The 27,780-nt window shown below is 33.2% G+C and overlaps 1 protein-coding gene across 5 annotated transcripts in view; it reads right to left on the reverse strand.

The window, feature by feature from the left end:
* CNTN5 (contactin 5) overlaps window positions 1-27,780 on the reverse strand; it is a 1,356,013-nt gene that overhangs the window by 388,538 nt on the left and 939,695 nt on the right. For 4 of the 5 annotated variants that reach the window (XM_067038233.1, XM_067038231.1, XM_067038232.1 and 1 more), the window contains one exon: window positions 20,007-20,102. In XM_067038233.1, coding sequence (XP_066894334.1) covers window positions 20,007-20,102 — 96 coding nt within the window. Of the gene's footprint in view, window positions 1-20,006; window positions 20,103-20,179; window positions 20,215-27,780 lie in introns of those variants that run through there. The other variant, XM_067038234.1, reaches the window with a different exon arrangement.

Below are 27,780 nucleotides of genomic sequence, written 5' to 3' on the forward strand. Positions count from 1 at the left end.
ATGTATATTAACTTATTTAATCTTTACAGGGGTAAGTAACCCCATTTTATGAATGAGGGAACTAAGATACAAAGATCAAAAACTTGACCAAGAAGCCTTGCTGAGCACAGATCTCTATTTGAAAAAAGAAAACTCTGATTAATAGTTATTTCAAGTATTTATTAGATTGAGTCATGTATATTATGGGGTCTAATTTTGCCAATTAAAACTTGGATGCTTCAAATAGCAACTAATCAGAGCAGTGTCTAAATCCCACTCACCAGACAAAAGCAGGTTTCTAGATATTCCTATTAACTACTGAGTCGCAATTTAATTAAACTGTGGTCACAGAGCCTTAAGTATGTAAACATGTAAGAATGTGTCCTGCTAGCATAGAAACCTACTGTAAAATGGAAGGACAGTGTGCCTTACATGCAGATGTTCATAGGGATGAAAGCAATATTATTGTACAATTGCCAACAAGGATATTTATTCCTGCTCCCCTCTTACATTAAGACTTAGAGTTTTCCAAATATTTAACCAAAAAAAAAAAAATCCCATACATAAATAATCCAATATTTTCTAGAATTAACATGCACAAGATGGCAGTGCTTGATGAGTAGAAAACATTAATCTTGGGCAATATTCCAAAGGGAGGAAAATGGAAATCTTGATTAGTAAAAAAAAGTTTACTCATATTTCTGTGTTTTATTTAGTAAAATGTCTTTTATCCAAAAGGTATTTGTCATTTGTACATAAAATAAAATAAATAAAATTTAATTTAGCTATAGGCATTGAAAGCAAAAGAAAATTTATAAAGTACATATTTAAAACACTCAACATTTTTCATTGACAGTGAATTTTTAAGAGATATCTTTACTTCTTTTAATTTCATGCTATGCAAATGTTATAGTTAAATTTTAAGATTTATTGCAGGATAAATAATAACAGGAAACAAATATGAGTTTAATAAATTATCCCTCCTTTAGGTAGATGAGTTCACAGAAGACAAAATCCTCTAGAGTTGTGGTTAGCCTAAACTTCGCATGTTAAATGTGGAACTTTGGTTGCTTTTGGGTTACATTTATCATATAGGTGCAGTAGAGAATCTTTAGATAAGATAAATTATTATAATGAGAGTCTCTGCTGCTCAACTTCTTCTTACATTCAATTTTTCATAAACATTTTTGTGCTTTAACTGCTTAACTAATGCTCATTAATCCTTCATGCAAATCTTTAATGAAGGTAATTTATTTGTCACATTGCTATGCATCATATAGAAATAGTTGATATTGTCTATTTATCAAGAGACACTAAAATGGTATATTTTCTGCTCTGAGGGTTTGTCCCTATGGTTCACCTGCTTCAGAAAAAAAAAATTCTAATCATAAAATACATATTTACACCTGTTGATATGTAATCACTGTAATAAATCTTCAAATTCCTACTCATATGAATTCACATAGCATAGAACTCTGGCTAGAACTTTTTTAGTTGATTTCTTTGAAAAAAATAGAAAAGTTGGTATGAGCTATACTAATAATACAAATGGTATAAAAAATCTATTTAGAATTTATTCTTTTTCTAATTATACAAGAGATTTTTCTGCAAAAATCAGATGTTTTATAATTTTTATAATTATGTTTATATCTTTCCTGTCATAATTATTATCAAAATAAACTAATGAACTGGACATTATGATAAAGTCCAGTAATGATTAATAGAGGTTTTTGAGCAACGAAAGTACACATTAAGAGAGAAGAACTATGCCTTTAAAATTGATATATTTACAGTAATTAAGAGTGGCCATTATTTTGAGCCTAATATTCACGTTAAATATGAATGTTAGATGTTCAGAGATATGTAGTATGTATCAACTATGAAAATAAAAGATTTCAGTGGAAAAAAAATGTTGGTTCTCCCTGAGTCAATTATTTTTTCATGTTTGCCTTGTTCTTTTCTTAATTTGCCCAGAAGTTTTCCAGACTTCAGTTTCCTAAACTGGCTCTTCTTTGGTTAGTTCCTATATTGCCTGAATCTTTAACACTTTTTATCATTTCTGGATACAGAGGAGTTTACTTCTTAAAAACCAAAGTATTCAGACTTTTTTATTGAGTATCAATTACTTAGATGTATTCTGAGTATTCTCCACAAGGATGGGCTCTGTGATGTATCTTTCCCCATAAGCTTCTGTTCCTAGTTTGTTGGTCAATTAATGTTTCTGATGATTGATTCAAGATATTTTCTAAAATCACAAGACTACTAGGAACTATAATAGCTAAATTAAAAACATTATAATAATTTTCTTGGAACCCGGGAGGATTAATCAATATTATAGTTTTAGAAATAGGAAAACCATATGTTTGTAGGGATTACTGTAAATCTCAAGAATGTAAACCAGTTGTTAGATGGATACATTTACTCAGAAACCACTGATTAAGGAGCTGATTGTTAAAGGTGAAAAATGAGGGACTCTGATTTATAGGGATCACCTAAAGAAACTGGATGCACACAAATTGGTTAAATGAAAATCAGGAAATATCAAGATATAACACATCAGAGACTGGGTAGAGCAGGAAATTAGATTAAAAAAAATTGCTAAGTACTTATCCCTTATTCTTAGTTGAAGGGAGTGCTTAAGACACCAGTGATACTAGCATGAATCCAAATATAGTAGAGTGACATGAGATGTGTACTAAGTACCCAGCTTCCTATTCCAGTTGGGACCTCTGTGCAAGAACAGAGCCACATGGGGTTGAACTCAGTGAGTGCATGAATAGGTGTAAGGTAATGTGGCACCATGAACAAAATCATGGACTTCATACCAAAGCGAAAATGCATTTGAACTTTTGCATCTAGCAGCTATGCAGTCTTCAGCTAATTACCTGACTTTTTCAGTTCTGTTTATTCATCTGTAAAATAATCAAAATAACACCAAGCTCTTAGGATTTGGGGGAAACATTTACAAAAATGTTAACATAATTGCAGGACTATATTAAGTGTTCATAAATTATCATTATTATCTAAAATGCTAACATATGTATATATATATACACATATATATACATACATGTATATAATTTTTGCTATGCTTACCATCTTTGTCAAATCAATCTAGCAGTCACTAAAATCCTCAGAATGTGTCTCTTACACACATGCATGAAAGAGTGGTTTGACTTTACATGTCAGTGACATACCCATATGCTATTCTTGTTCCAATTTATCATACAACAATATATAGATTATGCAGAATTAAAGTATCTGTACATTTTATAATATACGTGGCTCCATAATATTCTCATCTGACATCAAATTGGAGTTTAGGAGTATTTTCACTGTATGCGTACCACATGCTTACCAATAGACCTTAAGTGATTCTCTTGTATGAGACTCTTTCCCATGGAACTTAAAATATATTATAGTCTGCTCTGCTTTTACATCTCAACACATCTCTTTCTTAAACCATCCAATATTATCTCCCACTCTTTATAATCATTAATGCTGTATCTTAGATAGAATGATTCTCATATTGGTATGCCTCATAAAGTCATTTCCCTGGACTAGAATGCATTCCCACCTTCCTTCTGTCCTGTCACATGCCTACATACAAGCCAAGTGCAGGTGCTATTTTCTTGAAGAAGGTGTCAGGAGTCACTTTTAACTCTTTTTTTCTGAAATTCTATGGACATATCATTAACTTGTGTCCCGATTTGCTTGAAACTGTGACAAATTACACTATTTACACTATTTTTTCCCAGCAGGATTATTAATAGTCTCCCCTTTCACTTTCAAGAATGTGCCAGTTTGTATATTAAATATACTATATGGCCTCCCACCTCCCCACACATCATCCACAAAAGAAACTCCTCTTGTATTGGTACTGACTATGCTCTCTCATTGTTCTCTGTTCTATGTGGATTAAATATTCATCATAGAGCAGGGGCTGTGTCATATGCTTACTGAACAAATGTGTCATCAATTAAATTAATTTAAAAAATTAAACTAAAAATAAAATTATTTAAATTAATTTATATTTAGAGACTTTAAAAAGAATGTCATGTTGCCACTAAAGATAGTTGGGGATATCTTGAGTGGCACCAGAGTATTCTTGCATGTCATTTTCCAGTTGTCTAAAATAGTGTCCAACTCACTATAGTGTCCAGTGGATAGTTTATAAATCCCTTTCTGATGATGAATGTAGTGTTATATCATTTCATCATTAGTAAAATAAGATGCTTTCTTATATTATTTCTTTAACCCTTGGTAATAGAGTTTTATAAATCCTATAAGGCCCTACATGATTTTGGCCCTGGATATCGCTTTAACCTTAACTCTGTCTTTCCTTTCTTCACTTCACCCAAGCCACACTGGCCTTCTTGCTGTTAATTTTTAACCTAAGACATGCACATTAATTTTTACCTTAGCCTGAAACATTCTTCCTCCAGATGCTTGTGTGACTCACTACTAAACTTCTTTCAGGTCTCTGCTCAAATAGCTTCCTCTGGGCAGTCTTCCCTAACCAACTCACTTAAATGAGCCTTAACAATCCTCTCTCTCTCTCTCCCTCCTCATATATATATTTCTTATTGGTTGTCTTCTGCACTAAAATATGAGTTTTCTTACAGTGGGAACCTTACCTATTTTGTTCACCACCATACTCCTCAGTATTGTAAAAAGTGTCAGGTACACAATAAGTAATGACTGAATGAATAGAGAATGAACACAATAGTGAAAATGTTTTCTACTAAGTGTCGTAACATAAATCTCTTGGAAATTAAGCTCTTGGGTACAATTTTCCCTTTTATAAGGTAATAAACAAAATATTAAAATGATTTATGAGGAAATTTTTTAAGAACCCCTGGGAATGTATGTATTTTATTGTACATGTAGACATGTTATGATAAGGACATGAGACTTGAATAAATACCAACATTCTAACCATTTGGCTGGATTTTTTTTCCTTTATTTTATTATGTATTTATTTATATTAAAGTATAGTTGCTTTACAATGTTGTGTTGGCTGGATTTTATAGGAGCAATTAGGTTGATACAAAGTAACTACAATTTATAGAAGTAACAATATGATTATTAGTTGTTTTCACAAATGTTAGAAGTGGAAGAGAAAATGAAACTAAAATTTTAAATGATGAATTAGGAGAACCTGTAAGCACAACTCTGTTATATTTCTTTTGTCTTGTTTATTTCATTTGCGACTACTGATTCAAAATTTGTGGTGAAGACTTGTTAATAAAAACCATGCCATCCTTTTTTTTAAAATTAGTTCTTTTGCTATCAGACCAACATTTTGGGATTTTTGCCACTTTGTACAGTTTTTGCATTATTACTTTTAACTCAGCCTGAGCTTTTACTTTAATCACAAAGAAACGCCATCAGAATGAATGTTTTAATCTCTCTAGGGAAAAAGCACATACTTTCCAGCGGTGGGTCTTTGCTATAGAACGACAGCAACACAGCACTGATTTTATTAACTCTCTAATGAAGTCCTCAGATAGAATTGCCAAAGTTTTAAAGCTCAGCCTGATAGTTATGCTTTACAGGTGGTCAAACTCTATCCTATAAGAATATTTTCATCAATGACTGCATCAGGCGAAAAAATGAAAATGCATATGTGGAAGGTGACCAAGGAAATCCTAATAATGTTGACATTGTTGAAATACTATACCTAATAAATATTTATGATTAAATAGTGTCATAGTATCTTTATGAGAACACTAGGGTGCTGGCCTATATGGGACCATTCCAATTTTAATAAATTTGAAATACCATACTCTTTTTTTTACTTATCCCCTTTGGCTTTCTTTTCCAATTGTACTTTGTCAAAGAGTAGTTCATTAGTTTATTCAATATCTTTATTTCTGAGAGTGAGTCCTCTCCAGTAATATTGATATTTTGAGGATCTTAGAAACTAAAGAGTATAAACTGTATAAACATATTACCGATGTAAAATATTATCTTGATGCAGTAAGTTTCCTGTTATCTGGATCTAGGCTTCTGCATCTCAGCACTATTGGTATTTGAGGCCAGATAATTTTTGTGAGAGACAGTCCTGTGCATTGTAGGGTGCTCATTAGCTTCCCTGGCCTCTACCTTGTACCCACTAGTTGCCAATAGCATCTTGTTCCTCTCCATTGCCTGTCCCCACTCCAGTTATGATGATGAAAAATGTTTCTAGACATTGTCAAATGTCCCTTGTGTGGGAAAGCATTCCTGTTTGTGAATCACTGCTTTAGATTAATCTAGAAGTGATGTATTCTGATTAACCAACCATTTGAGTTATTTGGTAATTATTGTATTTAGTTCTATTTCATTTTATAAATTATTAGATAGAGAGAGAGATAGATGAAAGCTAGCTCCTTTAATTTAAGTTTTCTTTTTCTTTTTAAGGGCAGAGTACTATGCCTCCTTCATGATTTTAGTTCTACAATATACATATGTAAACTAGGTAATCAGCACAGTTTGCTGAATTGAATTAGAATTAGGAAAACAATCATATCCATAGCACAGAATGATGAGAAACTATTGTTTACTTTTGATTGAATATATCAAAATACATCAAAAATTTTGATACTGTTCCAGGCTATTATTTCCCTATTAACTGTCAAAATAATTGAAAAGAATTTCAAAGACTGGGTTGTCTATATATTGACTCAAAGACACAATATAGACACTATCAGATTGTCATTTTTCTATTCCTTATATAAAAGGTAGAACGGTCTAGAAGGAAGTTCAGTTTCATAAGCAGTCCAGTTGTTTGATTCTGCATAAATAATTCACCTTGCAAGCATACAGACTTGTAAGTTGTGTGTGAAATCTGAAACAATGCATTTAATTTACTTCTTTTTACTCAGTCATTTGAGATTACTTTTTCCCCACATTCAAAAAATAATGAAATATGTATTTCCAGAACTTATTTGATTGTATTAAAAATGAAGCCCGTATAAATTAGTTCAAGATAATGGAAACAAAATGCAAATTTATAGTAGAAATAATATAAAAGGAGGAAAGGTTTGCATGAATACTTAAGGTACATGGGGTCTGAACTAATCAGAGAAGAAAGGAATAGGTTTCTTATATTGTTAGAGAAATTTCCAGATTATTAAATCACTGTTTTAAGGTATTTTATTGGCATGACTCATAAGATTCCATATTTTTTACATTTTTTTGAATATACATATTACTGTAGAAATTCTGGATGGCTGGTAAATCAGTTCAGTTGAAATTAGTCTCCTCGAGGCAAAGCTACACAAATGTCTGTATTTACCAGGGGTAATAAATCCTAAGAACTCACAATCTAGAGTGAGTCAAATCAAGTACACACTAACTCAGAGACAAGACAGATCTTTTCTTCCACCTAGATTTCTAGTTTCTGATTGTTTAAGCCTTGCCTTCACCATTTATGCTCTGTGTAACCTTGGGCAAGTTACCAAATATTCCTCAGTCTTTACTGTCCTCTTTTGAAAATGGAGGTATATGTCACTTCATATTATTTTGTAAATATTAAATAGAAGTAACTTAAGCAAAGTACATAGCTTCATGCTTGGTGCCTAGAAAACATTTACTAAATGAAATTATGTTATTAATTCAGAATGTCTTTTAGCTAAAGAAGATTTTTGAGACAGGAAAAATCTATATATAAGGACAAAATTTCCAAGGTTATCCTAACTCAATTGGCATTGAATTAATAACCTATTTTTTTCCCATCTGGCTTGGCTTAAAATAATTCAGGGATCATTCCCCAAGGAGACACAAGATCCTATTGTTGCAAAGAATGAAATTTTCTCTTAAATGTCACATAGTAAGTGTTTTAGTACCTATAAATATATTAAGCACTTACTATGTGCCAGGCATTTTGCTAAGCATTCTCTATTATTTATAATAATATTTTTGGTTATCTAAGTTTTATAGAATTGAAACTGAGAATTCATAAAATCACTTTGTTTGTTTGTTTGTTTTGTACAAGACAGACAGAAAGGTATATAGTTCCAAGTAGAATCTTAGGAAGTAACTGAAACTGTGAAGACTTCTCTAATATAGGGAGCCCCTTGGCCTATGTGAGAGCAGTTTTGCAAGCTCTAATTATTAGCACAGAAACTATATTAGCACAAATCACACCCCCTCCTCCATAAAATCATTCAAAATCTGAGTTCTTTGTTGATTTCTTTTCAATACCATCCTCCTCCATAAAATCATTCAAAATCTGAGTTCTTTGTTGATTTCTTTTCAATACCATTCTTAGAAAAAGGTGACAATATTTATTTTAAAAGCTTTAGAGACCAATTGCATGATACCAGCTTACCCAAAACAGAAAGCGAAATTCTATGTCCTTAACAATAGGTTTTTGGAAATTTTCATTTTATTTTATGAAACACAAGGAAAGATATAAAATGAATGGTGTGTATTTTCAGTGCAGGCTAGACCTTCTGCAGTTTACTGCTGCCTGGTTCAATTTCTAGATTGAAGACATTCAATTAGTTAAACTTCAGACTGAAGCACTGCAACATTTAGGAGTATCAGTTTCCATTGAAAAAGCTGTGCTGCTATTATAGCATTTTCCTGTCTTCCTGACCTGTTTTGTCAAGCTTCAGACTGCAGCTGCACACAGGCTTAGAAAGAGCTCATTTCCTAAGGGAAAAGCAAAGTTCTCAAGTACATTAAAAAAAAAAAAAAAAAAGCCCATAGTTTTCCTTTGTCTTTTCCCCTTCTGTCTTTCTCTTGTGTCCAATAGAAAGCCGCTAAAATGGCACCCAGAATGATGTTGACATAACCTGGATCACAGCCCAGGAACATACATCCCTGAAGCACAGCCCTGTCACTGCCGGCCTGTTCTGCCTGCATCGGTACTGTGTTAATTGGGCGAGGTCAGCCAGTTCTCTCTCTCTCTCCAGACTTTCATTCCCCCAAGGGGAAGAACAGTTCCAATGAATGATCTGCCTTGTCTAAGGGCACGCATTTTCGAGGCTTGTTAGCTTAATGCCTCTTTGCAATATGTAAGAACAGTGTAAGAGAAACCATTTATATCAGTAACCTCCAGACCAGCTTTATAGAACAATTCTGGGACTGCAGCTCTTAGCAGCTGACTTGTCCTCTCCCCAACATACATGGGCATATTCTAATTAGAGTCACACTGCTTATTATATTTTTATGGGTCTAAGGGAATTCTCCTTAATAAGATACTAAAAGAAAAATTGAAGTTTATCTTAAATACACAAATAAATTTAGAAAAATCATAGAACTATCTAAATAATTCTTTTACCCTTTCTCCTCATCTCCAAAATAAAATAACAATATAAACACCTATTTTATAGGTATTGTTTTAATTTGATTAATCCATGCATGAGCTTAGCCTTGTGCCTCTTATGCAGTAAGAATTCTATAAATATTGTTTTCTTTTGCTTGCTTTTAATGAAGGAATAATTTTCTACATTTCCCTGCCTAACATATGCTTAACGCTTAAGGAGAACCCCACACTTAAGACAATGGACTTCTATCCCAGCCTAGGCTGTTTTGGTTATTTACATGGTGAGACAACAATGACAGCAGTGCTTGAGATTTTACTTTCTTCATTTCCTTAGTCACATCTGGCTGCTGATCCATAGAGACTATCATCCTCCATATTCCCTGACCCTGGCTGGGATGCCAGCCTACCAGTGGGCTAGAGAGAGATAAGGCTGTGAGATCTGATATTGTTTGGACTTTTTAACAAGTTTCACATATAAGCCTTTCACTATTACAGGAGAGTGGATTTCTTCTCATCTAGTCCAAAAATGTTTGCACCTAAGCGCCTAGCAGCAGGCAGTGTCCTTTTGAAGAAAGGAAAAAGAAAAGTTGAAGGCATTCAAAGGACTAATTAGATAATGCTTGCCTAACTCCTATTACTCTCTGAAGCAAAAAAAAACAAAAAAAAAGAAAACTAGATCTAGTCTTAGAACTTTACTAAATGGAAACTGACAATATGTTTGCTTAGGCAACAGTGCTAACTGTATTTTAAGTGAATCAGCCAATGGGCAGGAGAATGTTTATTTCCTCACCCCCTGCTATTTCTCATCCTTGGTAGAGATTTTCTTTTTTTTAACCTCGCAAATGTGTTCAGCAGGAGGTAAAAATAATGACTGTGCCTCTGAACAGTGAAGAGAGACTGGAGCTGTGAAGTTGGAGCCCTTCTACTTTTTAAAGTATCTTTCTTGAAATGGGTTTGATGGAGGAATAGGAACCTTTATTCCTGTTAGAAGGACAAAATGAAACTAGAGAAAAGCAGTCAGAACACATGTGAGGGAAAGGCAATGAATGCCCTTTACAAAACTAGGAGAGAACTGGGTTCCAGCCAGGCAGGATGAAAGAGGGGCCAGGGAATATAGCTGTCCCTTCTGTTCCACACAGGACCTACTCTATAGAGGTCTAACGAAGACCAACAATTTGAAGTTCAGAGGTTTTGCAAAGAGTAATACTAAATAGAACTCAAGTGGACTAAGGAGAGAGCTTTACAACTAGTGCAGGGGTGACTAGATGAAGCTAATTTACATTGTTGCAGTATTTTGGGAGAGCATTTTGACAATACTTGTCAACCACCTTACTGCTGATTCTCTCACAAGGAAATTCCATCTCTTGGAATTTAGTATAAAGAAATAATTTAGAATATATGCAGGTATCAATAAGTGTTAATGGCAAGGCTATTTACAGCAAAAATAAATACTTTTAAAAAGCTCAAATGTCAAACATCAGGGTAGAGGTTACATGAATTATTTTTTTGAATACCGTGCAGCTATTAAAATAAACATGGAGATTAGACGTGCCATGATGTTTCCAGTATATTGCTTATTAAAAACTCTAATCTCTAATGCCCTAGGTCATGTACTGTACATAAAGAATTAACTTCTATCCTATTCATTAGAATGATACTAGTTATGTATTATCCTTGAAAGAACTGAGAATACAGCCATTCAAATCATCTTCTGCAGAGTTTAATTTCCTTGTGGAACCCTAATTGAAAAAGGCTAGCTTTAATACACTACTTCCAAGTCACATTTTTTTATAAACGCTAAAGAATATAAGGAAGTTGTTGATCTGTTAATCTCCTTATATCTTATGAAATAAATTATAAAGATGCTGATAAGATATAAATATAGATATATATGAAGATAAATATGGGTTAGAGATGTAGTTTATCCTTCTTGATATTGACTTTTGCAACATAAACCTTTGTATGTTTTCAGGATTTACAACCTTTACATTATTTATCCTTAGTTTATTTTTCAATTTCATCATAGGTTATGTCAGTTTTGTTTGAACCATTATTTTGTCTACTTCTTTGAAAGGAATGGAGGTAGGGAGGAAAGTGCTAATAATAATTTAGATTATGTTTACATGGGACGAATATAAATTCTGATGTTTTATGTCATCTATGCATGGTGCTCTAATATAAATTGGGATTTTTACTAATTATCAGTTGGTATTCAAACTGAAAGATATGCACATATCTGAAATATGTGCAGCTGGTTAAAATTTCAAATGATTCTGTCTGGAGACTGCATGATATAACTAAAACACTCTGGGTTCTTCAGATTCTTCAAAAGATTCTTGAAAGAAAAAGAAATACAGCCACTGTTATGTTTATAATCATTTCAGTGGCATCAGCAATAGTGATCTTCTATTTTTTTTACAGACATGGAAAAGAATCTTAACTCTGAAAGGAAGCAAATATGTGTGTTATAAAGACTCCATATTGGGCTTCCCTGGTGGCGCAGCGGTTGAGAATCCGCCTGCCGATGCAGGAGACACGGGTTCGTGCCCTGGTCCGGGAAGATCCCACATGCCGCGGAGCAACTAAGCCCGTGAGCCATGGCCACTAGGCCTGCGCGTCCGGAGCCTGTGCTCCGCAATGGGAGAGGCCACAACAGTGAGAGGCCCGCATACCGCAAAAAAAAAGACTCCATATTTACAGAAAAGACAAATGTATTTATCATTCCAAAAGGAAAGGAACAATAGATACTAGCATTAAAATTATGTACAAATTTTCATAGAATGATAGCAATATAACAAGAGTAGGAACATACATATATATACATGCTAAAAGCAAGTTACATTCCTAGAGAAAATGAAGATTATGTATGTACCTGTAATATAAAAATTTTTTAAATCACACAAGGACATATATTCTTCACTTAAAGATTTATACTCCAATGCTCACAGCAGATTCATTCATAATAGCCTAAATTTGAGAACAGCCACCATCATCAACTAGTGAATTGATAAACAAACTGTGATACATTGAAACAATGCAATATTATTCAGCAATCAAAAGGAACTAGCTACTAACTCAGTAACATGTATGGACATCAGAAACATTATGCTAAATGAAAGGAGCCAGGCTTATAGACAACACACTGCATGATTTCCTTTAAAGAATTTCTGGAGAAGATGACATTTAAGTATATAAGGTAGACATTAGCAGATGCTAGGGATGGGCATTGGGGGAGGAAAATGATTGGAAAGAGGCATTAGGGAACTTCCTGTGATAATGGAAATGTTCTATGTCATGATTATGACTGTGTTTATATGACTCTATTCTTTTGTCACAAAGCTCATTGAATTGTACACTTAAAAATGCTAATGTTCGGGCTTCCCTGGTGGCGCAGTGGTTGAGAATCCGCCTGCTGATGCAGGGGTCACGGGTTCGTGCCCTGGTCCGGGAAGATCCCACATGCCGCGGAGCGACTAAGCCCGTGAGCCATGGCCGCTAGGCCTGCGCGTCCGGAGCCTGTGCTCCGCAACGGGAGAGGCCACAGCAGTGAGAGGCCCGCATACCGAAAAAAAAAAAAAAAAAAAAAAAATGCTAATGTTCATTATATGTGAAGCTAATTTAAAATCATCCATATTTAATAAGTGATATAAAATAAAAAGTATTAATGACTAAAATGTTAATTTTCCAATTTAGAGCATTATTTTAATTCCTAGATGAAGATAACATTTTCTATTTATTTCTATTTCTATTCCTCTACAGTAAGATTTATATTGTGTGATTAAATAACTATATCACTACATTTAGTTCCTTGAAAATAAAATTATAAAGAATGATCTTTTATCTTCTGAAAAATATAGAAATGAGCTATTTAAGATGGGTTTGTTGGACAACCTTATAAGTTATTTTAATAAGATTAATTAGCAGTATTTATTGAGCAGCTGATACATTCAGGACTGTGTTAGATTATAAAAGATACAAAGATGCAAGGACTACCTACATCAAGTAGAAAAGTTAAAATGTCAGAACTAACTGTCACACAGTGGAATATGTAATAAGAATTAGACTAGAGAAGGAAACTTGTTTGTAGGCACTTAGGAAAGCTGATAAGGGAGTGGGAGTAGAGAAGGATGAATTGTTTCTTAGTTGATCAGAAGAAGATAAAGTGAGGGAGGTATCATTATCAGAATCATTATTATGGAATATTTACTATTTATCAGTTACTAGGTTAAGCACTTTATTTGCATTATCTTATTGCATCTTTTTACCTACCATATACATGTAGAATTTTGAAAATAGGTATTAGAATAAGATCAAGTTGTATTACTTTGCCAAAGTCACACCATTGGTAAATGACAGAGTTGAGCCTTTTTGACCCCAGAGTGCAAAAGTTAAAAAAAAAATAAAAGGCCTAGGAAGAGAATTTTGGTTTAGATCAGAGATTGGCATACTCCAGCACACAGGCCATATCTGATTTGTCACCTGATTCTTTATGGATTGTGAGATAGAAATGGATTTTATGTATTTAAATAGTTGAAAAAAATTGAAAAGATCGATGAAAAGCATATATAGAAATCAAATGCTAGTGTCCATAAATAAAGCTATATTACAACAGAGCTACCCTCATTCATTTTTTGCATGGTCAATGGGTACTTTTATGCTATGGGACAAAATTTAGTGGTTGTGACATAGGCTATATGACCCACAAAGACAAAAATATTTACTATTTGGCTATTTACAGAAAAAGTTTGCTGAACTTAAATTGAGAGGAATTTAAGTTTGGTGAGATAATGCTTAGGTAAGTAAGCTAAATTCAATGCAAGTAGGAAGATTTCTCAGAATAGGAAGCAAAGAACTGGACTATGGCATTGTTGACTCTATTATTTTCTGTGATGATCAATTTTCATTTTAAAGCCAGCACCTGCTATTTACTTTCCTTGGCTTTTCTGTTTTGAATTACTGTGATTGCTGTCTGTTTCTTTCAAAGGTCTATGGTACTATTTAATTACTTGAGAAGAAGTTTGGGAAAAGTAATAACAAAATATTACTTTAAAGTATTATATTATATCAGAGCTCTTTGTATTCCTGTTTTTAAGGGTTGAAACTGAGGCTAAGGTAAGTTGTATTTCTTGCCCTGTAAACCAACCTTCCAGTTATGGTATAGTTAGGATCCACACTCAACTACATGACTCCATTATGTGTGTTTTTCTTTTTATCATCTTCTTTATTGAGTCAGAGTCAATGAGAAAATATTGTTTCTTTGGTATATCAAAGCATATGAGAGGAAAGAAGTATTAAATTTTTCAAAAAATATGAGGACTTTTAATTTGCAAGCTCATCAATTCAGTCTACCTTGGCTGCATTTTACCATATTAATTTGACTCGTTCAACTGCCTTGTCCAAATCAAAGCGGGGATTTATATCAGCACAACATGAAAACACTAGTTATTTCCAGTAAAGTAATAACAAAAGGAGTGAGCAGCTTGAGTTCCTGGCCCACTATTTCCCACACTCTTCCGTGTAGAGTAACTTATAAAAAGGGGAAAAAATAGATAATTTTAAAGGAATTGGAAATACATGGTGAAATTTAATTAAACAACCAAAAACAATTAAATAAACTTGAGCTGCTATATGTAGAAACCAAAATCAATATAATAAGAGAAAAAGAGGGTCTTTGCAATGTTCTACATTTTTTTCTCTTCTATTGTGTCTAAATATTCTAAAACAAACTCCAGGTTGAGGTGTTTGCTTTGTGATATTTAGCTTTCTATGTATAAATTTTGTCAGATGGAGTTAAAAAAAATATATTCCAAAACACGTTGAGCTTTCCTTTCCAGTGACATCTAGAGAACACAGTACAACAGAGTGTATGATAAAAACATATATTTTAAAACTGATTTGTAAAGATTTTAAAAGATTGTCAAAATGTATCTGTTGATAAGAGCCAAGTTCAGAAACTATTAAGCAACCAGGTAAAGCTCTTATTATAAATGTTTTGCTGGCTAGTAGAGTTTGGGTGGAAACAGTCTTTTTCTGTATAAATTTAAGGGTATAAAATGTGTATTGTTATTTATTTGACTCACATAGGAAAGCATGCGTAGTAAAAAATACATGATTCCTTTATTTCTCTATCGTTTCATTCAATATGCTTCTATTATCACGTATCCTGTCTGGCTTCTAAATAATTGTTGAGATACAAACTTGAGCATTGTATTATTCTGTTTGGTAAAAATATTAAAATTTCTATATTTATACTATTTACTTTCATATATTGTTTACACAGTTGATTTTGGCAGTTCTTTTTTTTTTTTTTTTTTTTTTTTTTTTTTGCGGTATGCGGGCCTCTCACTGCTGTGGTCTCTCCCGTTGCGGAGCACAGGCTCCGGACGCACAGGCTCAGCAGCCATGGCTCACGGGCTTAGTTGCTCCGCGGCATGTGGGATCTTCCCGGACCAGGGCACGAACCCGTGTCTCCTGCATCGGCAGGCGGATTCTCAACCACTGCGCCACCAGGGAAGCCCGATTTTGGCAGTTCTGAATGTTCAATTCAGTTACCAGTTTGGTCAAGTCAGTAAAAATAATTGATGAAACTACTTATTCATTTAAATTGGTGTAACAAACAGGTTGACCAGTGACCAATGTATACACAAAATAGAATTTTTCAATAAAATTTCAGAATGAAGCTGTGGAAAGCCCATATTATGTAATCAAAAGGACACTGGGCTTGGGATTACACAGGGCTGAATCTCTGTTATGTTGTTTATTAGACATGGACTTTAGAGAAATTTCTATCTGAGTTTCAACTCACCCATTTATAATAAACATACAAAGCAGTGATAAAGAAGAAATAAGATACTATATAGAAAGTGTAAAGTATTGGTTTCCTTTCCTTCTCTTTATTCTAAAGAAGTGGTTGACCCTCATCAGAAGTTGACAATGTAGTTCTCTGTGTCCAAATAATGTAAGTCAGGCCCTCTTGATTACAAGAGTTTTTAGGGAAGAAAAATCATAATCACATGACAATAATGACAAATTAATTCATCACTTTAAAAATTAGTCCCAACAATACTCTTTCCTTCTTAGTACTAAAATCTACTTTTTTCCATCTTGCCAATCTCTTTTTTTGTCAGATATTTATAACAAATGAGGATACAGCGTTCATATATTGCAAAGTGAAACTGCAAATCTTGAAAAAGTTGTGGATTTCAAGGCAAATTTGGAAAATGGCTTCGATCATTAGAGCATAGTTACTAACAAAAGAAGATGTGATGAAGTGCCCAGAAATTCTGCAAGAATGTGGACATTACATGATTGAACATATAGTGATTTGAAATCGAATATTGATAGAGGCCTTGGGAAGATTGCTGAATTCCTCAAGTATTTGGGGAACAATTATTTTTTGTGATCTTTGTAGGTACAAAAGTTAAATATGGATCATGGGGTGTCATGCTATCTTACAATTTTGTAGGAAAAAGGATGCTAAAAAAACCTTTTTGAGTAATTGTTTTTTTCTCAGAGTTGTAGTTATTGCAGAATTTTTAAGTTATGAGATTCAGATTTTAAAATGTAAAATTTCATTTTTTAAAGAATAAATGTTAACCAAAATATTTTGTTATCAACTCTGTGAAATTTTTTTCCTGTTTTATATAGAGTTGCTTTAAATGAGTAATTTCTGTTACCAACTAAAGATGAAGAGACCCCCTGAATGGGGTTCAAAATCAATAAACAGAATGATGTTACATTTCTATACACTAATAATGAACTCTAAGAAAAATAAATTAATCAAACTAACTCATTTATAATTTCATTAAAATAAAATACCTAGTAAAAAATTTAACCAAGGAGGTGAAAGATCTATACAATGAAAACTATAAGATATTGATGAAAAAAAAATGAAGAAACAAAGAAGTGAAAAGATATTCTGTGTTCATAGATTGGAAAACTAATATTGTTAAAATGTCCATAATATCCAAAAAACCGACAGATTCAAAGAAATCCCTATCAAAACTCCAATGACATTTTTCACAGAAATGGAACAAAGAATCTTAAAATTTGTATGAAACCACAAAACACCCTGAACAGCCAAAGCAATTTTGAGAAAGAAGAACAAACCTGGAGTCATCACAGTCCCTGATTTCAAACTATAATACAAACCTATAGTAATCAAAACAATATGATAAAAGCATAAAAGCAAACTCATAGAACAATGGAATAGAAAAGAGAGCCCAGAAATAAACCCACATATATAGAATCAATTCATTTATGACACAGGGGCCAAAAATATACAATGGGGAAAGGGCAGCCTTTTCAATAAGTGATGTTGTGAAAATTGTATGCAAAAGAATGAAACCGAATCACTATCTTATACCACATACCAAAGGTGACCAAAAATGGATTAAAGACTTGAGTGTAAGGCCTGAAACTGTAAAACTCCTCAAAGAAAACATAGGGGGTAAGCTCCCTGACATAGGTCTTGGAGATGATTTTTTTTTTTTTTTGATTTGACTCCAAAAGCAAAGGGAACATAAGCAAAAATAAACACGTGGGATGACATCAAACTAAAAAACTTCTGCATAGCAAAAGAAACCATCAACAAAATTAAATGCAACCTACTGAATGGGGGAAAATATTTGCAAATCATATATCTGATAAGGGGTTAATACCTAAAATATATAAAGAGCTCATAAAACTCAATAGCAAAAAAAAACTGATTAAAACATGGGCAGAGGATCTGAATATTTTATTTCCAAGAAGCCATACAGATGGACAAAAGGTACATGAAAAGCTGTTCAAAATCACTAATCAACAGGGAAATATAAATTAAAACTGCAGTGAGATGTCTCTTCACACCTGTGAGAATGGCTATTATCAAAAGACAAGAAATAACGGTTGGCAAGATGTAGAGAAAAGGAAACCCTTGTGCATTTTTGATAGGAATGTAAATTGGTGCAGCCACCATAAAAAAACTGTATGGAGGTGCCTCAAAAAATTTAAAAATAGATCTACCACATGATCTAGAAATTCCACTCCTGGGTATTTATCTGAACAAAATGAAAACACTAATTCAAAAAGATATATGCACCTCCATGTTCATTGCAGCATTATTTACAATAGGTAAGACATAGAGACAGCCTAAATGTACATTGATGGAGAAATGGATAAAGAAAATATGGTACATATGCACAAAGGAATATTATTCTGCCATAAAAAGAATGAATCTTGCCATTTGCAACAACATGGTAGGCCCTTGAGGGCATTATGATAAGTAAAATAAGTCAGACAGAAAGAAAATAAATACCATATGATCTCACTTACACGTGGAATCTAAAAACAAACAAACAAACAAAAGCAAGCTCATGGATACAGAGAACAGATTAGTGGTAGGCTGAGGCAGGGGGTTTCTCCTCCTCCTTCTTCTCCTCCTCCTTTATCTCCTTCCTCTCCTCCATCTTCCCCTCCTTTTTTTTTTTAATCTCTAACACTTATTTATCTAATACTTCTCTTCAAACAAATCTAATGACCCAACATTAGACATAACATGTATTAATTCTATAGGAGTCTCCTAAACCTACTAAAATCTTTTTTTAAAAAGGTAAAACATATAGGTAAGACTAGATATGTTTTCTGTAAAGTTCACAAACTGCTCACAAAAGGATTGAAGTGACTGAATTGACATATAAAAATTAGGTTGGTACAACTCAGAAATTATTCCTCATAGTGATTCCTCTGAGTTTCAAAGCAGAATGTTTTCAAAAATATTTTCCTGTTGAAACATAGTTTACTTTCCTTTCAATTAAAAAGAAAGTTAGAAGGGTAAGATAAAGATGAGAAATTTTAAGAAAACTGATTGAGGTCTAATCATAATTTATAAGAATTATCTATGGTAGAACAAAACTGAGCACAAACACTACACTAATAATACAACCTAGAAAAAATATGGCTTTCACTCTAAACAAAGAAGAAAAATTGGTTGAGGTACCAGGATACTGAATTCTGTTTCCAGTTGTTAACTCTAAAATCTTCATAATTTCTCAGGTAGAAATAGATGTTTGATTCTCTCTTTCTCTCTCTAATTGATGTTGCCTTCACTTAAATTGTATTATAGGAAAACTATACTGAGGTACAAAGAGGCACTCATCTCAGATTATAGGACTCAAACATAAGGGGTATATTTTTCTGTGAGTTGGCAGAAGGTAAGATAATTAACCTGAGCACAGTTTACTATTCTGTTACTCCAAACCCCAAGAAGTACTTACCTATTACCATGACTTTTACAAACAAAAACTCAAGTAGCAAGAAAAATAACAAGTAAATTATAGTTTTGTGTGAACAAAAAAATTTCTTAGCAATTTTTGTTCCAGTGTGAAAAACTACGCCATGAACAACCCAGTTTCCAGCTTATCTTCTGAAACAAGATGCACAGTGGTATTTAGTTAACTCAACTCTGACATTCCAAATAATTTTGAATAGTTTTTACTCTCTCAGCTTATCACTTTCCTTGTGCTCCAAGCAGTATATTCCTCACTGGTGGCAGGCAGAGACATACAGGACAGTCAACACTTAGAAAGACAATGAAACAGTCTTATCAGAGGAGCTAAGTCTCCTGCCCAATGGCATTTATATGGTCTTTAATTACTCATCTGGTACTCTGATACATGTCACAAAAACCATGCACATTTCACCTGAATGTTCCCCAGTCAATACCCTGTCTAAAAGAATGAGCATATAGTAAACGAGAGCAGCAGCAATATAGAATGGGATCCGACTGTACCTGGTGAATGAGGCGGAGGAGAGCACATCAGAACAACCCCCTGGCCTTCCCTCACAGAGACTGCATTTCTTGTCCGGCCACTAAAATTTCCCAGATCTGTCAACATAACACAGCATTTAGATGCAAGGCAAAGAGGAGTTTAAAGAATTACTACTTTTGTAACTTGTACATACTTTTCTATCATTATCCAGTGAAGGTTTCTTTTTGTTTGTCAAGCAGTGATAGGAAGGCTTTGACAATAAATCTCTACCATCCAATTTTAAATACCACGATTTTCAGATTATATGTACACTCCTAATTTCTGTGTATAGTGCATACAAGTTGCCACTGTAGGAATAAATTAAACAATACCTTTATAACACAGTAAGTAGTTATTTTCCATCTTTATAATACTTTCTGCATATTAATTTTTCTACCACAAATTGAACGCATTGATACACAGTAAGAACAGAAATAGAAGTGGTTGGAGTGCCTGGTGTCCAACCTGCGGCTTCATTATCTGTTGTGCTAGGAATGCTGTGTAAAGCCAAGCATGAATTTGCCAAATTAGAAAGACTTGTGCACTCAAGCAAAATATAGTGAAGATATAAGGTGTTCTTTTCTATAAATGTGAGTTTAAAAAAATCGTTACTTTTATTTTATGGAAGCCTGGAATAGTGTGTACAAATTAATTATACTCATCCATTTTGATTACTCTAGAAGTATTATAGTTATCGAAACACTCATTTGTATGTATGAAGGATTGGGGTTCAATTGTCTTCCCTTAAATTATGTTGCATTTGCACAATTTAAAATATTTTCCTAAAAATAAAGTGGCCTTTAAAAAAGAATGATAGGCATTATTTATATTTCTTTTATCATTTATTAATCTATTCATAACTCAATACATATGTACCTTTCCTTTTTTCTTGGGCTAGGCTGATCAAAGAAATGATTTTTAATTTCTTGGAAATGGTAGGAGTTCAATATTTTTATAAATAAACATTGTTCCCGAATTCCCAGTTTGTAAAACCATGTTCTCCTGGTGAGAAATGCTTCTTGAAAATGTTCTGCCTTTCCTGTCATTATTTACCAATCATAAAAGAGATTTTTTTCAAACTTTTCATCATTTCATGCTAAACTAGTATGTTTCATAGTAATACAATGTAGATCTTAAAATTTAATGTCTGTTAAAATGACGAATGATGAAAGTACGCAGTCAAGAAAATATACTGAATGGATATGAGAGATAAATCATTAACTTTAATATTATAAGAGGGATCATATAACTTACTTTTTTTGAGATATGGGCTACAATTTACTTATTTGCTGAAGTTACAATCAAACCTTTTAAAATACATTCAAAATCATTAAGGACTAATAAACAGTAAGGGCATAATGAATAAAAAGAGAAGAATTCATTATTGAAGAAAGTGTTTAGGATTTTACACACAATTCTGCATTTCACTGTAGTTAAGTATATAATAGTTAATATAAATAATAGATAAACAAAGTGGCAATACAAAAGAGAAAGAATAATTCTACTTTTACTTTTTTTGGTGGCTTTAAAAACATACACACTAACTTTTAAGAAAAGTCAAGTTCATTCATGTTCAAATTTATATGATTCATGGCTTTAAACTAATGTGCATTGACCTTTAGAGATAGAGGCTGCCTTTTTTCCAACAAATGACCTAGTCTAATAACAAAGCATGGCAAGTTTTCACATTTGACTTCCTTTGACTACTCTTAGAAACACAGCACAGTGAGGCAGTGGTTGCGGTGGGGCTGTTATATCTCTTTAGAGATTATATGCTTTTATTGTCCTCTTTTCAACTTCATTGAATTTATAAATTCTGAAAGGCTATTTGGATATCAATTTATTTTAACTGAGTTTCTTAAATGTTTTCTGAAAAGTATATATGTAGCTTCCAATACATTTACTACAAGTTTATATGGTGCTTATTATGATACTTCAAATCAACCTATCATAGTTAAAAAATATTTTAATAGCAAACAGTCCTAAATGAAGGCCTATTTCTGATAAATTGAAGTACAGTCATGGTCTAGAAATTAGACACAAAAAAAGAAAAGAACATCATACAATAATTATGACCTGAATTGTGTTTTGAGATCACAATGACCCAAAACGTAACTCTAAGCTCTAATTGTTTTATTTTGTATCATCAGTTAATACAGGTGCAATTTACAATTTTTCATGGAATTTTCTCTGTGTCATTATTTCCTAGGAGCTATAGCATGAGCAGTACGAAGGTAAATGGATTTTTTTCAACTGTGAATAGATTTTTTTTTTTTCATAAAGACATATAGAGAAATACTAAAAAGAAGCTTGCACTTCGAAGAAGAGTGTGTTTTCCTCATTTAAATCCTTCCTCTTAGGAAAAAGAAAAATGGTAAAACACTATTATTTATAATGTAAAAGTGGTCCTCGTGTCAGGCAAGATTCTGGTTGACCTGAGACCAGACAGATGTGAAAAAATTCTTGGTTGGAGTGGGGATGGCAACCAGAGAAAATAGTCTGAGTAAAAATACAGCCAGTTATTTTTATATCACTGTGAACAGAAAGCAGTTGTTTTCTTTGGAGGTACTCATCATAGAACTTAGTTTGAGTGCTTATCACATTGTTTTAATAAACATTCTGTTTTATCTAGGAGAGAAATGAAAATAAATACAACAAGATATTTTATGGATGTGACTTTGATTATTTTTTGTCACCTACAGAAGGGAAAAAATACTGTTCCTATGTTCTATTTTTAATCTTTTAGGGAAAAAAATAAGTAAAAATAAAAATCTTAAAACAAGGACTCTAAAATTCAGTTTCAAAGTATAAACTGAAGTAAATTTCTTTCTGGACTTAGTATAAAACACATGGACAAACCGACAAGTAATAATCTGGAGGAGAAAGTTTATGATCAAGAATCACAGGACCTCAGGCCTTGTCTTTTCTCTGACCCTTTTTTCCAAGTTCAGAAACTCATGCAGAGTTTGAGAGTGGAGCTTTAACTAGAACTGTGGCTTACAGAATTATTACACCTATTCATCCTAGGTAAACCATACAAAGAAAAAGGGTATACAATTAATGATGTGACTGAGAGCCTCACGTGACAGAATATGGAGTTGGAATGTGTGATTGGAAGCATATTGATCCTACATAAGACAAAAAATTTCCTTTATTCATTTAACAAATATTTTTTTCAATGAAAACCATACACCAAATACTATGTTAGGTACTGATGATACGGAAAAGCTGTAAAGGAAGGATGTAGATAAATGAGCTAATCATACTTACTTGGGCTAACTGTCCATAGACCCAGCTCAGATGAGTCTATGCCACCAAATAGATGCACGAGCCCAAACCATCACTGCTTCAGCTTGTCACAGCCATACATATGGGTAACTAGTACATACCATGTGCATGTACCATATAGCACTTCATGCCATTCCCCTAAATGTATGTTGCAAACATATGCACACAAACACATACACATACATACACTGCACATACACTTTGGGTTCCTTCCTTCCTTCCTTCTTTCCTTCCTCAAACCTTCTTGCCTACCTGCCTGCTTTTCTGATTTCCGTCTTTTCTTTTCTTTTCTTTTCTTCATTATTCCACAAAGGGTTTGGGGTAGCTTAGATATATATGTATATAATACAAAATAAAAAATGGGTAGTTGACAAATTCCAGGTGAAGGCAAAATGGGCATGGCAAAAATCCTGTAGCGTAACATGAGGACTTAAGAAAATATGTCATAGACTTCTTTTGTAAATTATTGGAAGTTGGCCATAAAATTTGACTCATAAACGTAAGAGGGTCAAAACAAACATAGATATGTCCCCAGTCTTAGAATTCATGATTATTTTAAGATCAAAACTTTCTAGTAACTCAGGAGAAGTACAGTGTCACTGGATATTAAGGTCTAAGAGGGATTTCTTCTGCAAGAATTCATAAAGATCACAGTGGGTGGTATAGTAGGCTGAGCAAGTTTTCAAGTCAATTAGAAAAGTTCTTCACCCACTGAAACACTTTAAGTAAGTGTAGTGTGAGCTACACACACACACACACACACACACACACACACACACGTAAAAATATTTCAGAAATTATTCCCTAGAATGGTGAATTATTTTAAAGTGTTGGAGAGTGACAGGAGTTTTGGATATTAATTTTACGATTATGTATGCTAAATATAAGAGATTGGTTACTTATTGGGGAGAAGTGAAGGAAAATGGTCAAGGCAAGAAGAAAAATCTTACATAATTAGGAATGAAGTGCTGAGGTTCACCTTTCTTCTGGTTTTTAATTTCCTAGTCTTAGATCTGTTCTGAATAAATGGCAATACTTGGCTTATGGGAGTCATGCATTTGGAAGAAGGAATGGAAATGGGGTGATCATTTTGAATTGCACTTGGTTATACATTCACCCTATAGGTGGGGCCATAAATTTTAGACTGTCAATGCTCCAGGCATTCTCAATTAAGTCTCTAATGTTAAAAGTGCTATGACTATAGAGATAATTCATTATGACTTCAAAAATTCTTAAAGTTGAGTTTGAATTTTTACAAAAAGTAAAACCATTGAAAAAGGCAAAACACTTTAGACCCAGTGTCAGACATAAGCTTTATTAAATATTACTAACTTTTGGTATCAGATTCATATGTAAGATTGTGAAGATTGAGGAATTAAGATGAGTGATATATCTGAGGGGACTCATGGATTTAACTTCTATGATTTCTATAAAAATGACTGATAGATTGCATATTGAAGTCTTTCATTAGTTTTGTTCTTGTTCCTGTTATTATCATCAAGATAATTCAGATTATTGTCAGATTTTTTGTGTATCCAATGTAAATATCCTGTAATAAAAATTGGTCAGACCTCATTCAGAAACTACCTTTGACATTGTAAAATGTTAAAAATATAAGGGCAAATTAAAAAATGGATGGATAATAATTACACTAGCTACTAGCATACTACTGTATGCCAAGTTTCCTGGAAATGAAACAGTAATTTCTCTGTTTTAAAGATTACTAAATGTATGTGAAAAGCAAATAAACTCTTGACTTTGGTCTTACAGTTAATAAGTAGTGAGTTGGCAAATCAAACTCAATGTGGTCGTTTTTAAAAAATGTATTAGGAAAAAAGCAATTCAATATTTGGAAGTTAAAACCAACCAATAGTGGGTTTTAGGAATTTAAAAATAATCTTCATAAGCAACTCTTATTAAAAATCATTTTCTGACATATAAATATATAGAGATGAGAAAATTAGTGAAAAATGGAAAAAATAATTCATACATTTATTTTGAGAGATAATTAAATTAGCATTTTAATACATAGCCATTTGTTAGCATGAAAAGTCTTTCATAAGATACTCTACCACAAGCAAGATTCTTTTTTTTTAACATCTTTATTGGAGTATAATTGCTTTACTATGGTGTGTTAGTTTCTGCTTTATAACAAAGTGAATCAGTTATACATATACATATATGCCCATATCTCTTCCCTCTTGCGTCTCCCTCCCTCCCACCCTCCCTATGCCACCCCTCTAGGTGGTCACAAAGCACAGAGCTGATCTCCCTGTGCTATGCGGCTGCTTCCCACTAGCTACCTATTTTATGTTTGGTAGTGTATGTATGTCCAAGTCACTCTCTCACTTTGTCCCAGCTTACCCTTCCCCCCTCCCCATATCCTCAAGTCCATGCTCTAGTAGGTCTGTGTCTTTATTCCCATCTTACCCCTAGGTACTTCATGACCTTTTTTTTTTTTTTCTTAGAGTCCATATATATGTGTTAGCATATGGTATTTGTTTTTCTATTTCTGACTTACTTCACTCTGTATGACAGGCTCTTAATAATAGTTTAAATAATAGTTTAAAATTAAACTAAAATAAAAATTAAAATAAAAATTTGATTACTGAATGATACCTTGACCAAAAGCCACAGAAACATGAAGCTTTGTGGGTTTTTATTGGCAAGTGTGAATTCATGAGCTTGTGATCAACTTGTAAGCAGATTGGGCAGGACTTATTATCCCCAGTTATTGATGAGGGCACTGTCATTCACTAAGGTTAAGTAATAAGAATAAAAACTCACAGCCAATAAGGATTTAGGCATCCAAGATGACAAATTCATTTTGGGAACTAGCATGTTTTTAATCTAGAGTTGTTCTGATACTCTTAATTTAGAACATTTTGATCAATGTGATTTTTAAAAACATTTTCCTATTATATCACATGAAGCAATTCTTTATTATATTTGTTATAAGTCATCTATAAATGCGACAGCATATCACCTTTTGAAAATGTTTATTATTTAATAAAATTAGTATTTTTTTGAATATCAATGGAGCTAATTAGAGGTATCTCAAAAAAATACAGTCCCACCTATTACATGGAGATAAGAATTGAATTAAGATACAGCTGGAGACATGGTGAGGTAAATCTACAAGAGACCTGTAGATTTTATAATATTGAAATTTTCCTCATTCCCATTCTTTCTTTGGTTATATATAAAAGGTCAGTAATCTCTTGCTATGGATTACAATTTTCACTTTACATATTATCACACCCAAATCATCCAGCCAAAGGGTTCACTGATTAAGAGGAAACCAAAGCACACCTGTGTATGTGTGCTTTGAAAGAGATGATTTTAACTACATTATAAGTGAAATAGTAAATTGCAAATGCTTTTGTAAAGAGATAAATTATCCAAAGAATGTGATAAAAATGTTTTTGAATTTAGCTCCTTTCTTTGGTATCTTGATGTATGTTATAAAAAGCTACTTCAGGGCCTCCCTGGTGGCACAGTGGTTGAGAGTGTGCCTGCCGATGCAGGGGACATGGGTTCGTGCCCCAGTCCCGGAAGATCCTACATGCCGCGGAGCGGCTAGGCCCGTGAGCCATGGCCGCTGAACCTGCGCTTCCGGAGCCTGTGCTCCACAACGGGAGAGGCCACAGCAGTGAGAGGGCCGCGTACCGCAAAAAAAAAAAAAAAAAGCTACTTCAACTGTGAATAATATATATGGTGAAATAATCTCAAATGTTAAAGTTGTATATAAATTTGTTTAACTAATGTGATGACAGTCTATGAAGCCTGGCAGAGGGTTTTGTACATTTGACTTAACTTTCTCCACTCTGGGTAAACAATTACATAATAATCCTTATTTGCTTGCTTCTAAGTTTACAATTTTTCCAAACTCAAATTAGTCTTAATTCATTCTCAGGAAATTATAAGGCTAAGCATTAGAAACTTATATATACAACGGAAGTAATAGAGCATGTATAGGGATTTTGAGTATTATAGACCAATAGAGATGGGGCCTGTGTGTCACTTAGTAAAACCAGAAAGTCATTTAGTACATTGATTCCTAAAACTATTAGATCTTTTTATTGTCTCTCAAAATTTTCAGCCCAACTATCCTCTTCAGCTATTTTGCATTTTATAATATTTAAATAGAATAATCACTTCCTCATCTACAACCATGACTCCTTACCCCTTTCTCCTTTCATTTTATTCAAGTACAACTTCAACTTTGGTTAAATTGAATTGTCTTCCTATTCTGCTCTGGGCAAGGGAATGTGAATGGATAAAACATCAACAATGATAACTAGTCTTGCTCTAAATTTATGACCATTAATCTCAGACAAGCCCTTTGTTCTGCCTGGTAATTCCAGTACATTTATGGAGTCCATTTTCTCTTAATCCTCTAGATAATACGTTTACAATTACTCTCTTTCAAAACAACCTCCTGGCCCTTCCCCCACTTCTCGCCTT

Source organism: Kogia breviceps, chromosome 7 (genome assembly GCF_026419965.1).
Source record: "Kogia breviceps isolate mKogBre1 chromosome 7, mKogBre1 haplotype 1, whole genome shotgun sequence".
Lineage (NCBI taxonomy): Eukaryota > Metazoa > Chordata > Mammalia > Artiodactyla > Physeteridae > Kogia > Kogia breviceps.